Genomic DNA, 18,470 nt, shown 5'->3' with positions numbered 1-18,470 from the left:
CTTTTAAAAAAAAACACCAATTGGTTTGTCACCCGTGGAGGAGACTTCGAGCTGGCCTTGGTGGAATTATTTTGAAATGTAAATAGTTGTGAAATATAAAAACTATACAAAATTCAAAAAGTATAGAAGAGCTTTATAAAAACTTGGTTAGGCCACAGCTAGAGTATTGTGTGCAGCTGTGGAATCCACATTCTAGGAGGGATGTGGAGAGGGTACAAAGGATATTTGTCAGAATGTTGCCTGGCCCAGAGAATTCTGCTTATGAAGAGATTGGATAGGTTAGGGTGATTTTCCTTGGAGCAGAGGTGACTGAGGAGGAGATATGATTGAAATGTATAAATTGAGGGGCATATTTACAGGGTTGGCAGGCAGAAACTTATTCCCCTTTGTGGAGGCATCAATGATTGGAGGCAGGTGGTGTCAAGGATATGAAGAAATACATTTTCTACTCATAAAGAGTGATGGGAATCTGGAACTCTCTAACCGTAAGCCTGGTGAAGGCAAAGAACATAGAACAGTATAGCACAGTACAGGCCCTTTGGCCCATGATGTTGTGCTGAACTTTTACCCTAATCCTAAGGTCTATCTAACCTCCACCCCTGCCTTATACTATCATCCATAAGAAACCCTCAACACATTTAAGTAGTATTTAGATGTACGTTTGTGATGGCAGGACATACAAGGCAATCGACCAAATGCTGGAAAATGGGATTAAAATTGTTAGGTGGGTGTTTTTGACAAGCATAGAATCAATGGGGCAAAGGGCTTTTTTCCTGTGCTGTTGGCCTCTATAATTCTATAAAATTAGTGGTTGCCTCGTAGACTGGATTTCCCCCCTCCCCAGACTTACTTTGTGCATGGGTGTTATAAAACTGTAACATGTAAGAGCAGCTGTAGGGCCTTTGGCCTGTTGTGTCTGCTCCACTATTCATTGAGATCATAGTTAAATCTGATAATCTCATCTCCCCTTTCTCTCCATATCCCCATATCCCTTCCCGATTAAGGAAACATATCTCAACCTCAAACATATTTAATGATTGAACTTCTACAGCCTTGAGATAAAGAATTCCACAGATTCACTATCCTCTGAGGGAAGAAATTCCCCCTTGCCTGTGTCTTAAGATTACGCCGACTGATATAAATTCTCCCACAAAAGGAAACAACCTCTCAGCATGTATCCTGCTAATTCATTGAAGAATCTTGCATGTTTAAATAAGGTTGCCTTTTCTAAACTCCAATGAGTATAAATCTAACCTACTTGATCTATTGTCATAAGAAAGTCCCTCCATAACTAGGGTCAACCTAGTGAACATCTCAGCGCTGCCTCAAGTACCAGAATATCTTTCATTAGATAAGGGGACAAAAACTGTTCATAATATTCTCCGGTGTGATGTAACTTGAGTCTTGTATAGCTTTAGCAAGATTTGTCTATTTTGGTACTCCATTCCCTGGTTTTCTTACAAGAGTCTCTGATCTGGTAATATGCAAATACAGCGACCTATTTGTGTGCCAATAGCAGTGAATTGCATGTACATTTTAGACATGTTCTGATCTTGTTTGTAGTACATGCTCATAGCTTTAGCAGTTTGATCAAATAGCAATTCAGGTTAAACATTCCAATACTGCATTTATCCTTTCCTGTCAGAATTGGTTATCATCTGGACCATTGGACTCAATCTCCTGTCTTGTTTTTGACAGAATATGTCACAGCCAGAAGTAAAGGACCCTTGGAACCTCTCGAATGATGAGTTTTACTATCCCAAACAGCAAGGACTGCGAGGGACATTTGGAGGGAACATTATCCAAGTGAGTAGACCTGGTGACTTGCACTTCTCCATACGTTTGGGTTTTATTTAGTAACACCTCCAGAGTTGTGCAGTCATTGAATTATGTCTGTACAATACAGTAGATAGCAAATCATTTGTATTCCACAGATACTGAAACAGTTTGAGGTCACATGCAATAATAACTGGACAACAGCTTTGGTTTATAAGTGGTGAGAAGTGGGGAGGCGATGGCCTAGTGGTATTATCACTAGACTATTAATCCAGAAACTCAGCTAATGTTCAGGCACATAGTGGAATTTGAGTTCAGCAAAATAGAGGTGTTTGTGTAAGGGATCAAGTGAGGCTGGCTGGTGAGGATTGATATGAGGCATGACTAACCTCATAGTTAATGGAGATTAGAGCCACTAGGCACAGTCTTTGAGGCACATTGCATGTGTTTTCTTTGGTACTGGGATGATGGTGGCCTCCTTGAAACAGGTGGGGACTTCAGGTTATAACAAGGAGAGGTTAAAAATTTCAACAAATACTCCTGCTAGCTGTCCATACAGGATCTGAGGGCACAGCTGAGAACTCCATCTGTGCCAGTTGCTTTCCGTGGGTTTATTCTGAAGAAGGCCGTTGTGATGTCTGCAGCAGTGACTGAGGAAGCAGGTGCACCCAAGGCTGTAAAAGCAAGTGACACCGTTTTCACTGACCTTCAGTTTGAACTGAGCATAAAATTCATTGAGCGCATCAAGGAACAATGTATTTTTGTTTGTGGCTCTGTTCTGCTTCATTTTGTAGCTCATTATGTCACGTAGTCCTTGCCATAGATGGCCGGTGTCTGTGTAGTTGGTATGGGTCTGTAACTTAGTGCAGTATAGCATCTTGGTCTTTCATTACCTGACAGGTAGATTTCCTGTAAAGGTCAGGGTCATCTGACTTGAATGCCATGCACCTAGTTTTCAATAGGCAATGGATTTGCTGGTTCATCCATGGTGTTTGGTTAGGGAACATACGGGTTCACATTTTTGGCTTGTAGTCCTCTACACATTTGCTAATGAAGTCCATGATGGTGATGGCATACTTCTTTAGATTGGCCACTGAATTTTTGTATATGGACCAGTCTGATTCATCTGCTGCCTTAATTAGAAGGAAGGACCAAGTGAGAGGAAAAACAGAAATTGCTGGAAATACATGGAAAACTAGTACTAATGATTTCTTCGCAAGTTAGTTATGTGCTTTATATTTATTGAAGCAAAATATCCTTGATGCTGGAAATTTGAAACATAAGCAGAAAATGTTGGAAATGCCGCTTGGTCTTGACAGCATCTCTGGCAGAAATAAATGTTTCAGGACTATGATATTTCATCAGAAATCGATGGCTACTGTAACCTTCCATTAGTTCTGAGGTGAAATCACAGATGTGAAATGTTAGTCTTTTTTTCCTTGACAGATGCTGCAAAGCCCGTTGAGCATTTGCACCACCTGCAATATTTTGTTTTTTCCACTTTTGGACAGTTAATCCGGAATGACTATGCTGCCATGTCTTAACAGGGCAATAGTGTAGATACAGTTCTGAGGAAGGTTCACTTGACCCAAAACATTGACTCTGGTTTTTCTTCACAGATGCTGCTAGACCTGCTCAGCTTTTCCAGCAATTTCTACTTTTGTTCGTGAGTGTAGAGTATTAGATTTCATTCACAAATCAATTAGGAAATCTCTGAAGAAATCCAAGTCAAGGGGACAAAAGTTAGAGTGGGTTATTGTGGAAGCTTCATTGATATGAGTGTAGGTAGTGAATGTTGCGAGTATCAAAGTGAATCATTTTGGTGGTGGATAGTATGTGAGGTTAAATCAGACAAGAAGATAGAACCATGGGTGAATTAAACTGGGAAATTTTGCTTTGCAGGAAAGTTGCCTTTTTGTCAATGCAAGAAAGTAAAGTTTAGATGGGAAACTGAAAAAGATAACTTTGTTTCTTCACCTGTAGAAGATTTTGAATGTTCATGATTTAAATAGAGCCATGGAGTCATACAATACAGAAACAGACCCTTCAGTCCAGTCAGTCCATGCAGAACATAATCCCAAACTGAACTAAGTCCCACTTGTCTGCTCCTGGCCCATAACCCTGAAAATCTTTCCTATTCATGTAATTGTCTGAGTGTCTTGTAATTGTCACCGTGTCCCTATCCACCACTACTTTAGGAATTGCATTTCACACACGAACCACACTATATAATTTTTGTCACACATACTTTTTTAAAATCTCTTCCTCTCATCTTAAAATTATGCTCCCTAGTCTAAACATCCTCTATCCTTGGAAACAAACACCTACCGTTAGCCCTATCTATACTCCTCATGATTTTATAAACCTGGTATAATGCTAGCGGTAAGCAGTTTGATGGCACAGAGATGGTTATGGGACAGACAGGGTGCGATCAATGGGATGTGGTCAATTGCTCTGAACTCTTAAGGCTAAGTGAGTTAGGTTGAATTGGCTTCCAACTTTCTAACCTCTTCTCAGCAAATAGTTTTCTTCTGCATGCAACTATTTCACATATCAATTTAAGATGCACTTAACTCAAACAAGATAAAGGAGTCAATTACAAGGTTGTCGTGAATGCAAAAAGGGATTTTTACTATCTACTAGCCCTCAGAAAAATATAAAATGCAATGTCAACGCAGCTAATAAGGCTGAAGGAGGCGATGACCTAGTAGTATTATTGCTCTGTTCATCCAGCGATCCTGGTGATGTTCTGGGGACCCGGGTTTGAGTCCCGCAATGGCAGATGATGGAATTTGAATTCACTTAAAAAAAAGTCTGGAATTAAGAGTCTAATGATGATCATGAATCCATTGTTGAATGTTGAAAAACCCAGCTGATTCACTAAGGTCCTTTTAAGAAAGAAACTGCCATCCCTACCTGGTTTGGCCTACATGTGACTCCAGATCCACAGCAGTGTGGTTAACTCTTAACAGTTCTCTGGGCACTTAGGGATAGGCAGTAAATGCTAGCCAGTGATGCCCTCATCCCAAGAATGAATAAAACAAAAAATGGAGTGTGCCTGGTGCAGATAAAAAGCCAAATTGGCTATGCATTTAAGAGGCCTAAGCGTTCTTCTCTGAGATGTTTAATTGGTGACCCATATCCTTAAAAGTGGCAAAGTGTGTTTTTAAATTCCTCGTTAACAATTTTCGCAATTTGTTTTTCACTGGATGCTGCTTTTGGGTTGGTGAAAGAACTATGGGAGGGAGAGAAGAAGTCTTCTAGTTCTTGCTTACAATTTTTTTTAATCCTGATGCTCAAAAAGCACCTGTTGAAATAGCATTCATTCTGTGGCTCTCTGAGTCTTGCCCCATTTTCTGTCCAAGTTGGATATTCCACAAACAATCTTTTGTGTCCAATGTGAAACAGTCATAAAATGTACGTTAAAATAGGATATGTGAATTTCTTCATGTTTACTCAGTTGCTGAACTTATGTCCTTGGATGAAATGATAAATTAATTGCTGACAGTTTTGTTTATTCTAAATGGATCTCCTGAACATCCCTCATTGTGTGGTCAGGTATTCATTTGGTCACTTTAACTGGAAAAATTATTTTTATTTTATGTTGAAAACTATAGAATTGTGGCATTGGATCAGCGATGCATTTCTCCAGCCTCAGTCACATCATAGTTTTACCTTTCCTGACCAGTTTTTTATTTGGTCGCCTTTTGTTGTTATCTAAAATCCTCCAGCTTGTCAAGATCCTATTGTTTTTGGCAACAAAATAAATATGCTTTAATATGCTATTCTTCAGCTCTTGAGTTGTGCGCACATTTTCCCTTCAAGTTTTTTAATTTCTCAGTGGATTTTAGACTTTTTAAGTATTGTGAAATATATATTTATACGTTTGCTGTTGCTCATGTGTTGTTATGTCATTTAATCCAATTTTTCAATCTATCTTAGCCTGTTTACCCTTGATATATTTGTTTAAAACTTAATATAGATGAGATATTGCAAGCATAAATGAATAATGAGCTGGTGTAGGCCTTTCAGTCCCTCAAGCCTGTTCTGTCTTTATATAAGATCATGGTTGATCTGACTGTAATCACAAATCCACATTCCCACCAGTCCCGGTAACCTTTTCATCCACTTGCTTAATTTCTTTCCTTCAACTATATTCAAAGACTTTACTTCTAACTCCTTTTGAGGAAGAGAGTTCCAAAGGCTCCAGACTCTGTGAAATAAAATTTTGCCTCCTCTATACCAAATGAATGATCCAATTAAAGATTTATACCTCTTTCTAGATTCTCCCATAAGAGGAAGCATCTCTCCAAACTTACCCTGTCAAGATCCACGGATCTTGTATGTTCCAACAAAGTCTTCTCTTACTCAGTCAAACTCCCATCAGATACAAGCCTAGACGGTCCAACCTTATCTTATAAAACAATTTACCCCATGTCTGGTAAACTTGCTGTGAACCACCTCCAGTGCATATTGAGTGAAGAACTGGGTTCTTCTACCATTACCTTAACCGTGTTTATTCTTAAAGGTAAGGATTCCTCTACGAACCAAGGAGCCACAGCTGTGATAGAAAGGATATTGCTGGTACCCCTCTTTTCTTTACAGTAAAGATCCTTCGCAATCCACTAACATTTTACAAAAGGGTTCCTCAAAATTTGTATAGGAACTAGGCGTGCTGGTTCTGTCGAATGTTGCAGCTTTCCCATGGAATGGCATGTTTGTCATGCTTTACAAAATTGTACCATAGCCTTGTGAAAACCTACTGGAGTAGCTACAAGCTGTGAAAGGATTAGGGTTAGGAATGATTTGCTAGACCATTTTACAGGGTGGCTAAGAATTACCCACATTGCTGAGTGTTTGGAGTCACATGTAGGCTATACCAGATAACCGTGGCACTTTCCTTTCTTAAAGGAAATTTATAAACTAGATCAGTGTTTATGACAGTGGCTTCAAAGTCATTATTAAAATGTTAATTCCTAAATTCTGTTGAATTAAAAAGCAAATTCCATCATCTGCCATGGTGGGATTTGAACCCTAGAACGTTACTTGGGTCTCTGAATTATTGTCCAGCAAAAAGCCCGCAGGTCATCACTTAACCCTAACCTGAGAAGAGTTATTCAAGTTAATTTGAGTAATGAATACCAAAAATTAGTCATGTGCCTTTGTCTTTGAATTTATAGCCTTTCAATCTAGGTAGTCAACCAGTTACTCTACTAGAGAAAGTGGCAGGAATGGAAAATGGTGAGTGATTTGCCGAGGTTAGAGACATTTAAAACAGATCCTAGGGAACAGGAGCAGAAGTGCCCTGATATATGAAGGTTCAGATAAGAGAAAATTGAGAGTTTGAGTAAACTTGTGAGAGAGCTAGAAGAGACATTTTCCCAAGAATAGAGAGCAATGCTAATTGGACTGGAGAGATGCAGGGGAATGAAAGTGGGAATAGAAATGAAGAAGTGGTGAGAGAACTTCATCAATGATTAAGATCTCTGAGATATAGAGGTTGTGTAAGGTAGTAAGATGAATGGAGAGAATGTGACTTGGAACATTCAGGTGATAGAAAATCTGAGGAGACAAGGCATTTTACACAAGTCAAAATCGACAAGGATGAAGAGTCATAATCCAGAGACCATGGGAAGAGGGATGAGAAGAAATCTCAGCAATGGTAAACACAAAGGACTGTAAGCGGGGAATTGAGAAGGATGAATTGCAGAACGTGTGATGCTTTGAGAGGAACATAAGACAGAAAATTAAGGGAAGATAAAATTTGCCATTGTTACACATTGCACATGGCTTCAGCAGTTCACAATGAGGCAAAGAGGCAGGAATATTTATTTTTGTGGGGAAGAGAGATCCCTAAATATAAAACAGTTTTGTCTTTCTTCAGACTTTGAACAATAATGGACTTGTGAAGCATGCAAGTTTAAAAAAGCAAATTTTCTAAGTATTTAAAAAGGAACAATGTGATATGGGAGAAGAATAGCAAAATGAGATTAGAGTAGATAGTTCTGGTTGAAGAACTAGCATTGACATGGGTTTAATGGACTGAATGGTCTCCTTTTGTGCTGTAACTTCTATGATTTCTATTTTCTCCACACCAAGAGTTTGTAGAAGATCAGCTAAAGGAGAATCTTCAAATGAGTTCATCACTCGTCACAAAAGAAGAATGTGGGATTATTGTTTATCCAACAAACAAGATATCTGGGTAATAGTATGGGACTATGTGGAAAACTAAAACATTTGAAGAGAGGGAGGAAGCCCTTAAGGCACTGGGACAGGTCAGTTTACATCCAACAAGAATAAGAATGTGCATATATTTAGCACCTTTAACATAGAAAGATGTCCCAAGATGTGCATGATCAAAAAGAAAGAAATGTTGAATAAGAGAAGAAGGTACAATGAATGGGGACTAATGTTTTGTCAAAGAAGTTAGTTTTAAGGAGTGCTGAGGGCTTTTGAAGAGAATCCTAGAACAGGAGACCTCAGCAAATTACAGCATTTATCACAAATTATTAGCATTCCATGGTGGGACACTGGGTAGTCATTGGTGTTTTTTGGGATTGAAAAGATTACAGCAATAAGGAGGAATTTAAACACAAGTTGAGAGAAATGATTAATGTGGGAATCATATATGTAGAGTTGGAAGCTGGCCCCATGTCTCAGGATTGCCTAATGACAAATGTAGTTGAGAAAGGGGTGGCTGGATCCTTGAGGACTGTTTGTAAGTAATGATGTTGTGACAGATGGAAATCTGATTGCAGAGATTTAGTTAATGAGTTGTGGGAATGATGTCTGCAGATGTGGGACATTTCTCAAGGCTGTTTGAGGAAGAAAGAGACATCAGAGATGAGGCGTCAATTTGCAAAGACAGAGTGAATCAGAGAAGAATGTGGCAAAGACAGCCAACTGAATGGTCGGAGTCTGGTGACGACGATATCCATGAATGCTGGTGGTTAGGGTGAAGGAGATATGGAAGAACGGAGGTGAGAACTGTCGAGCCACAAGAAGTGCTGGATATTATTTTTACTTCCAATGACTCTGGAGTAGTGGAGTGTTTCAGTGAAAAGAGTGAAATATAGTTTATGGGTCCCAGTTAGCTCTAATGATGGATGGTCAAACCAGATTTATATCAAACACATTCAAATTTAATCTCCTTGGACTTGAGGGAGCAAGTGTGAAACTCATGCTGAGAGGAAAGTTTGCTTCAGACAAGTTCATTTTGGTGGAGATTAAGAGAAGGGATCTGCAGATCAGTGCTTCCAGAATTTCTGCAGCCAATGATATGCTAAAAGTCGAGCAGATGAAATATTGAAAATGTCAGTTTTAAGTGAATTAGGGAAAATCTTCCCAGGGTTTCTGAAGAAGCTGGCAGGAAAAAGCAAAATATTGTGATTTATGGAAATCTGAAATATAACTGCTGAGAGAAACAGTTTCTCCACAGACAACACCTGTGGGGAGAGAAACAAAGTTGATATTTCAAGTCTTGCATGAATCATCATCAAAACAAACAGGTGATGGTGTTGGAAACGAATTGTTAAATTTGTGTCATCAGAACTGGCTTTCTCTGCAAAATTTCAGAATGGTGAGGTTGGGAGGTGGCTGTGCACAAGTGCAGGAGTTCTTGTGGAGGGAGAGGTTTGGGGGAATGCAGATGAATGATGAATACAGCAGACATCAAGGGAAACTGAGTGAAGATTAAAACACTGAACATGAAAGGTTGCTTAACGCAGGAATTGAGAGGCACTGTCTTCATTTCATTCTTTATTTCCATAAGTATCCCAGTGATAGAGGAAATAAAAGATGAAGCAAGGATCTTGGGGAGAGATATGTAGTAGCTGCTTGAGATGGGAGGTAAGTACCTAAGACCTGCCTATTTAGGAGCCTTTACCTTTTAGGAAGAATAGATAGACATTGATGATTGGTATTTTTAAGTTCTGTTTTATTTCTATGTCAGTCTGTTATTGCTGAGTGCTGTGTGTTGAGTGTAACTTTGAACTGTGTTTATTTTTAGCCACATTGAACAGTATTTCTGTTGCAGCATTCTATTCCTGCTGTGGAACTTCGACAACCATTTTTTCCAACTCATATGGGACCAATGAAACTCAGGCAATTCCACCGGCCAACACTGAAGAAATATTCTTTCGGAGCATTGTCACAGCCAGGACCTCATTCTGTGTACCCACTGCTGAAACATATCAAGAAAAAAGCCAAGGTAAAGATCTCCTTTAGTCATGCATAGTGTATATTTAGTTCTTGGAATTCTTGTTGTCAGTCTTGTTGCTTCTGGGGTTCTCCACTCAGGGATAGTTCTTTTAAGAGAGTTTATTTCCAAATATTTTATGATTTATGCTAAGGCTTGCTAACTTTGGCAGATACTTTGAGTAGGATGAATTGATCTATTACCAGTATTTAAATGTATTCAGGATCTTTATGGTTTCATGAATTTGTCTTGAACATCTATTAGAAACAAATGTTTTTGATGTGTTTTGCAGGATTCTGAATTATTGCATTTATTCACTGAAGACGTGGAAAGCAAGCAACTATTTTCAAATGAATTCTTTTGTTATTTGTAAATTTATAAGTACCATTGCTGCTGTGATAAATAGGGAAGTTATGTGAATAAGTAATATGTGATGGTAAAGTTGTCAGTGGCTTTCACATGATTATCAAATCATCTTTACTAATTAGACAAGTAATTAAATATCCATTATTTGCAGTGTCTCAGTTTTAAAGTGGAGTCCTGCTTTTTGCCTTTGAAATCTTGCTGAAACACCAAACCAGTTGAGTTGTTCAACTTGAATTTTGTTGTACATTAACTGGATGATGCGAAAGCAGGGTTGGCCAGTCGAGGCATATTTGCTGCTCATACAATCATAAATCAGTGTTCCTGGTGTCCATAAATGTAGTGTCCTTATTTCAGGTGAAGCAGATTTTTACTTCAACTGCAACGCTAGGTAGCAAATGGATTCCACACTCATGTCTGCTTTCTAATCAACCTTTGCAGAGATGTAATTACACAGCTGTGCAGTAGGTGGGTCTTGACCACAGATCTTCTCACTGAGGTGGGGACACTACCACTGAGCTCCAAAAGCCCGTCTACTGTCACCTATTTATCTATGCAGCGATGTATTAGACAACTCTGAAGCAGGTGGGTCTTGAACCGGAATGTCTCGGCCCACAGGTAGGGAACAATATCACTGCACCACAAGGGCACCCTTCTGCTGTCTCTCAGAATGACTGCCTGAATTCAATTCACCTGTGCAACTGTATTTAGTTCCAGGCATCCCATTACTGCATTATAGGAACTGACTAGCAAATTCTTCATTGATCATTGAACTAGCATTTCAAAACAAAACAATGTTTTGCAAAAATAGTCATTAGAAATAAACAAGCTGTTTGCGAGAGCAACATTCACTACTTCAGGAAATCTGCATCTCAGTATTATGAAGTGCTGAAAAACTGAGCAGTGGCTGGACCAGCAATGCGCCATCTTTCATTCACTATGGCAGCTGGCTGTCTCTGAACAAATGCCTCCAAACATATACCAAAATGAGAGTGAACCTTTGACCTAACTCTGCTAAATCCTTCAGTTGTTCAAGAAAGATAATCTGTATCCCCAGTCATCATTAGATATAAAGTGATAAGAAAATCAACATTAAATCATATTATGAGCAATTTGAAAATGTAACCAATGTCCTTAAAAACCTCCTCATGGTCTCCTGTTGAGAACATATGTTAAGATTGGTTCTCTATCTATTTACACGCATATTCATTGCAGTTCTGGATACAGGTACCCCTACGTGTCTTACAAAGGCAAAATACTGCAGGTGCAGGTAGGTGGAAAGGCACAATACAGGAGGAATACAAATACTTCACAGAGAGATATTGATTGGTTAAGTAAATGGGCAATAAGTTGGCAAATGAAGTATAATGTAGGAAAATGTGAAGATATTCATTTTGGAGGTAGAACAGAAGAACAACGTATTTAAATACACAAACTTGAAAAGGATGTCAGAGTACTTATACATGGAACACAGAAAATCTAGCACACTGGTAATTGGGAAGGCTCATGGAATTATGGCCCTTATTTCAAGGGGTTTGATGTACAAGTGTAGGCAACTCGTACTGCAACTGTACAAAATGAAACCGCATTTGAATACTGTGAACAGTTTTGGTCCCCTTATTTAAGGAAAGATATCATTTCATTGAAGGCAGTTCAGTGGAGGTTCACTTGGATGATCCCTGGTATGGAGTGGTTATCTCAGGAATAAAGCCTAAACAGGTTGGTACTCAACACATTAGAGTTCAGAAGAGTAAGAGGCGATCACATTAAAACATATAGAATTCTTAAGTGACTTCACAGGGCAAGTCCTAAGAGGACGTTGCCCCTCCTAGGAGTCTAAGAGCGGAGGGCATAGTCCCAGGATAAATAGCCATTACTTTAAGACTGAGATGAGGCGGAATTTCTTCTGTGAGAGTTGAGGCGCTTTGGAACTCCCTGCTGCAGAGATGTGTAGGAGCAGAATCCTTGGATATATTGAAGGCTGCAATCGAGAGATGCCTGCTCGATAGAGAAATCAAGGGTTATGGGAAAAATGTAGGAATGTGGACATGAGAAATGTCAGATTAGCTATGATCCTGTTGATGGCAGAGCCGGCTTGAGGGGCTAATCAACCTACTCCTGTACCTATTTCTTGTAATCCTAAGCTGGAAATCTGAAACAAATGCAGACAATGCTGGAGAAACTCAGCAGGTCTGGTAGCATTTGTGATGAAAGAAAAATTTAAAATTTGGAGTCTGGTTTGAAAATTCTCCAGAGGTGATTTCTCGGCATTCTCTGTGTTTTTCCCAGCAGTTCTGTTGGGTTGTTCTCCTTGACTTTGTCTCCCATCTATCCTTTCTCTGTGGTTTCAGGGACTTCTTTCAATTCCCTTCTTTCTTACCACATCATCGCTAGTAATAACACTTTGTGCAATATTTCACTCAGTCTTTGAATCCATTCATTTCTTGCTGACACCCCAAGCTGAGGTATCTGCTGGGTGAGCCTACGACTTTCTTCTGCTCCAAATTAGGTATTTGCTGCCATGTCAGTTTTAGTACTCGTGGTTTTATTGGAGCAGCAATAGCAACTGCTTAATCCCAAATACTAACATGAATTTCAAACCATCCATGCTCCAGCTGCTGTTCACTTCAGACCTTTGCCTGTCCAACAGCAAATCAGTTCAGATTGCCCTGCCAACCAAATGTCTTTGCCTTGTAATCAAGAACTTCTCTATCATTCACTTTTCAGAGAATCTGATGATAACTCTGCCTGATTGAAATCTGTTCAAGTGATGTTGACTGTTTTCCTTCCATTGGACCTGTTATGTTCACCTTCTGGTTTCTTCATATTCTTTGTCCAAACTGCCAGGACAATGATGTAATTCTCAGCTTTGTTTCTATCTCTGCCAATTCTAGTATTTCTCCTTGCTTCCTTCATTTGAGTCTCTCTGTCTTGCACTACCACATTCTGTCCTTCTAAATTTTCACTTGAGACTCAAAGGGTAGTAAACAATAGAGTTCTATTTTTATGAGATAGTAGAAACTTCCAATGCTGGAGAATCTGAGATAACATGGTGGAAAGCTGGATGAGCACAGCAGGCCCAGCAGCATCAGAGGAGCAGGAAAACTGACGTTTCTGGCCGATAACGTTGACAGGGCAATCTGAACTGATTTGCTCTTGGAGGGGCAAAGGTCTGAAGTGAACAGCAGCTGGAGCATGGATGGTTTGGAATTCATGTTAGTACTTGGGATTAAGCAGTTGCTTACTGCTGCTTCAATAAAACCATGAGTACTAAAACTGACATGGCAGCAAATACCTAATTTGGAGCAGAAGAAAGTCATAGGCTCACCCAGCAGATACCTCAGCTTGGGGTGTCAGCAAGAAATGAATGGATTCTTCGGAAAATCTTCTTTTCTATTGCTTTGGCAGCTTTGCAAAGTGAATTCATGTTTTGTTATTTCAACTTGTAATATCTAGTTCCCACTCATTGTCATAGTGCAGTGACTATCGCATGTTTCCAAACCTGAGGTTTTGACTATTTATTAGATTATCAATAGTCAAAAGACATCATCTGCGACAGGTACAGGTACTTGCCCTTGTCTTGCTTGAATGTAGCTACTGCGCTTGCAACTTTCTAACCTTTAACTTTTTCCCAGTTACTTCTCAACTCGAGATATCCTGAGGAAGGGTCACTGGATCCAAAATGTTAATTCTGTTTTTCATTTCACAGATGCTGCCAAACCTGCTGACCTTTTCCAGCATCTTTGTTTTCGTTCCAGAGATATTTTTGACTTTTTAATTCTAGCTCAGTAGCTTTCTTGAGTTCATCTTTTAATTTTGTAATCCATACCAACTGCCTTGTGCATTTCCCACCTCTGCATGCTTACTCAGAAATTGCAGGTTTAAGCACATGCCACAGTCGGGTTTGACTAGTTCACCTAGTCAACTAAAATAGCATCTCCTTTCTCAGCAGCCAGATCTACTCCAGGTTCATATTGAAGAGTTAGGAGAAATCTAAAAGTGCTTCAGGCCTCCTCTGCTTGTCTGTTTCGATCCAAGTCTGGCCTTGGCTGGACTTATGATGCCATCATTTCTGTGAGTACAGATAGCTGTTCAGCATCTGTGTTCCTCTGTGATCCACTGTTTAGAGATTGCAATTTGCAAGCTCTACTCATACTAGTCCTAACGTAGCCAGAACACGGCCTGAAATTACCTCACTCTCTGTTCTCTGTCATGGTTACCTCTGGCATGCTCTTTATTCCTTGCCTTCATGACACCCATCTGTAATCTTGTACATTATGGCTAATTTTATCTTTCATTTCTCAGTTTTGATTTTGACATCCTTTAAATGCTTATCTGATATCAAACAGTGGACAAGCAAGAACTTTGTTCCAGTTTAATGCTGGTAAAACTGTAGCCACTCTGTTCTTCATTGGAAGTAAAATGGGGCTGCCTTCAATTCTAGATCAATCCTTAGCTTTTTATTCAAGCTCGTTCCAGTGATGGAGGAACATTGGTGTGTTGTTTGAAATTTAGCCGAACGAGAAATATGTATCCTATCTATGTTCTACTGTCACCGATCAATATTCTTACTTGTGTGCCTCTGCTCCTGAATTATTCATCTATGCATTTACTGCCTGAAAACTCGATCTCTCCAACCAAAATTTTGCAAAGATTGATCATACACAAATTTTAACATTAGCAAAACTCTGCCACTAGTGTCCGATCTAGTTGTATTTAACTTTTATTAATCTTGTTCCAGCTGACCACCCTTGACTGTCTTTCTGTAGAATCGTGGAATGGCTACAATGTAAAACAGGGTCATTTTGTTTCCAGTTGAGTCAGTGGATTTCTCTGCAGGAGCAATTCAGGAAGTCCCCAGTCCCTCTCACTTTCACCAGCATGCTGCAGTTTAGTTTTGTTTCAGTGAATTATCTAGTCTGTTTTGAAAACAGATCCAATCTGCTGATACCGCACTCTATGCATTACAAAATTTAACCATTCACAGCCTAATTTTTTTTCTCATTCCTTCTTTGGTATGTTTATCCTTCATTTTTTTTGTTAATCTGGTTGTCAGTTTTTCTGCCAATCAGAGTAATTTCTCTTTTTCTACACTGTCCAGACATCTCATCGTTTGAATACCTACATAAGATCTCTTTTCGACTTCCTCTGAGGCATAAAAACATAGCTTTTGTAACCTATCCAAGTAACCAAAGTCCATCATCCCTTAGCCTTTTGTAAATCCTTTCTGAATCTTCATAAATTGTAGTGCTGAGAATTGTATAGGGATGAAATTTGAGTTGATGAATGTAGTAAATGTCACAATTACCTCATGGAATGCCTCCTTAACCCACAAGATTTCTCATGTTTGGATGGATATTTATTGTTAGATATGTTGAGGAATAAACACATACATCATGCAAAAGATGGAATTAGTCTGACTTTTTGTTGGAAGAGGTATTGGAGCCAGCAGTAGATGGTGAACAGAGATAATGGGAACTGCAGATGCTGGAGAATCCAAGATAACAAAGTGTGAAGCTGGATGAACACAGCAGGCCAAGCAGCATCTCAGGAGCACAAAAGCTGACGTTTTGGGCCGAGACCCTTCTTCAGAGAGGGATGTAGACAGTAGATGGTGAAGGGAGCTTTTAGTATTAATTCATTAGTAGAAATGTCTAAAGTTTTTTTTAACATTCTACACAGTACTGTGCTCTTGTATATTTTGAGTATTTGTCCAGTACTCTGCTTGTTGTACAGAGTTGTTTAGGTGATGACCTACATGCATTTTTATTCTTAGATGCGTGAACAGGAACGTCAAGCTTCTGGTGGTGGAGAGATGTTCTTTATGCGAACTCCTCAGGATCTGACAGGTAAAGATGGTGACCTTATTCTTGCTGAGTACAGTGAAGAATATCCACCACTCATGATGCAAGTTGGCATGGCAACCAAAATCAAAAACTATTACAAGAGGGTGAGTTAAACTTATTTTAAACAAATATTTTACAGTAAAGATTTTTTGGATTACAATTAAGTATTAAGCTGATCGATTGTACAAATGACAAATAACCTTGATACAAACCAGTGTACAGCAAGCTGATCCTTGATTAAATGTGACAGCTTATACTTAAATATAAATTGAAATATTTGAGAGTTTGAAATCATGCGTCTAGGGGCAAGTTCATTCATTTGGTCTTCAAATATTCTATTACAGAAACCAGGCAAGGATCCCGGCGCACCGGACTGTAAATATGGTGAGACTGTTTATTGCCACACATCTCCATTCCTTGGATCCTTGCATCCAGGACAGTTGTTGCAGGTAGGATCCATGTTATGGAAATAGGCAGGCACGTAAAAGAAGACCTGACAATGTGGAAGCATACTGATAGTTTTGTTTTTAGAAAGTTTTTCCTTTATCTTCAGTTTTTAGCTCATAGGTTTGCCTCCATTTATATAGACAGGTCAGTGCTGATAATCTTTCTTATTAGTCTGTTTTCATTGGCAGGGTGTACACTAAATTTGGAAGCCACTTTTTGAGGATTTGGGAAAAATTGCCTGTGCTGCAGTTTTGTGTATTAGGAAGAAGTTAGTTAATTCCTTTTGGTTAATATATCTGCCCAAATTCAATGCAAATTGGTCAAATCAACGGTTTTTCTATATTAAGTTTTAAAAAAAAGGTTTTAGGAAAAAAGTGTGAAAACTGTGAAGAGCAGTGAATAGATGAAAACTACATTTAAAACAGTAAGAGTCAATGATCAGGAAGGCAGAATTGTTTTCAATGATGCAGTAAATGTTAATGTTTGAAATAAAATAATCGCTCTGAAGGGACAAAAGATGTTGGCTTTAGTTTGTTGTTTCCTTCGCTTTTAATATCTATGTTTTTCTCACTTGTTCATCCTATTATAAGATGAATATGATGTCACCAAAGTGAAGGCATTGTGAGACAGTGCCCCTCTAAACTTTGCTTTCTGTGATGTTGTGCATAACCAGGCTTTAGTTTTATGTAAGTCCTAGTTCCGAATGACATCCCTGCACTTTCGAGTAATGTTGTGAACTCTTTAACACTTGTTTCTTCCTTGTGGATGTTATTGCCTTAGGTCAACATTTATTGACTGCCGCAGTTGCCATGATAATGATAATGCAGTGAAAATGATAATGAGTTGTTTCCTTGAACAATTGCAATCCATTGTTAATGCAAGTTTTCCTGCTGTGAAATATTTTTAAAATCTTAAATCTGGTACCTCGACTACCTGACTTATCTCTGTCTGTTTTATTCATTTAACCTTGAAGACATCCTGTATTTTGAAGCTTTTTATTTTGGCTTCAAATTAAACAAGTCTTAAGAAGGAAGAATCTCTGAAATCTAAATAGAAGAAAGAATTTGAGCTTTTGTTGAAGTGTTTCCTTTTTTAACAGGCATTTGAAAACAACCTCTTTCGCTGTCCAATATACCTCCATAAGATGCCAGAAACAGATTTTCTGATAATCCGAACTCGTCAAGCATACCATGTCAGAGAATTGGTTGATATTTTTGTCGTAGGCCAGCAATGTCCACTCTATGAAGTGCCTGGTCCAAACTCAAAGCGTGCTAACACACATGTACGAGACTTTCTTCAGGTATGTGTACTGTTAATGGCTAGGTTAATTTTAAGTTAACACACTTTATTCAGTTTGTTACCTATGTCCTTGTTAGAACTGTAGAAACAGGAGTAGTCTCTACCATTTAATTAAATAATGGCTGATTATCTACTTTAATGCCACTTTATCGCACAATCTCCATATTCCTTGATGTTCCATGTCTCCAGAAATCTATTGATATCTGTCTTGAACCTGCTTAATTATCGAGCTTCCACATCTGTGTGGGATAGAATATTCCAAAGATTCACCACCCTCTGAGTGAAAGAATTTCTCTTCACCTTGGCCTTAAATGACCTGTACCTTACTCTGAGATGATATCCTGTGGTTCTTGACTCCCCAGCCGTGGGAATCGTCCTATTCACATCTATCCTGTCATGCCCTTTGAAAATTTTGTAGGTTTCAATAACGTTATCTCTCATTCTTCAGAATTCTGGACCATAAAGATCCAGTTTACTTACTCTTCATTCATGAAACAGCCCTGCTATCGCAAGGATTATTCTGGTGAGCCTTTGTTGCACAT

At 38.9% G+C, this 18,470-nt stretch overlaps 1 protein-coding gene across 6 annotated transcripts in view; it reads left to right on the top strand.

The window, feature by feature from the left end:
- taf1 (TAF1 RNA polymerase II, TATA box binding protein (TBP)-associated factor) overlaps positions 1-18,470 on the top strand; it is a 132,263-nt gene that overhangs the window by 40,916 nt on the left and 72,877 nt on the right. For all 6 annotated transcript variants that reach the window (XM_048544209.2, XM_048544208.2, XM_048544207.2 and 3 more), the window contains exons 14-18: positions 1,699-1,806; positions 9,812-9,985; positions 16,113-16,286; positions 16,527-16,631; positions 17,729-17,929. In XM_048544209.2, the coding sequence (XP_048400166.1) occupies positions 1,699-1,806; positions 9,812-9,985; positions 16,113-16,286; positions 16,527-16,631; positions 17,729-17,929 (762 nt within the window). The remainder of the gene's footprint in view (positions 1-1,698; positions 1,807-9,811; positions 9,986-16,112; positions 16,287-16,526; positions 16,632-17,728; positions 17,930-18,470) is intronic.

Source organism: Stegostoma tigrinum, chromosome 15, assembly GCF_030684315.1.
Source record: "Stegostoma tigrinum isolate sSteTig4 chromosome 15, sSteTig4.hap1, whole genome shotgun sequence".
Classification (NCBI taxonomy): domain Eukaryota; kingdom Metazoa; phylum Chordata; class Chondrichthyes; order Orectolobiformes; family Stegostomatidae; genus Stegostoma; species Stegostoma tigrinum.
Note: the sequence above shows the minus strand (reverse complement) of the source record. Positions and strands in the feature narration are given on the sequence as shown.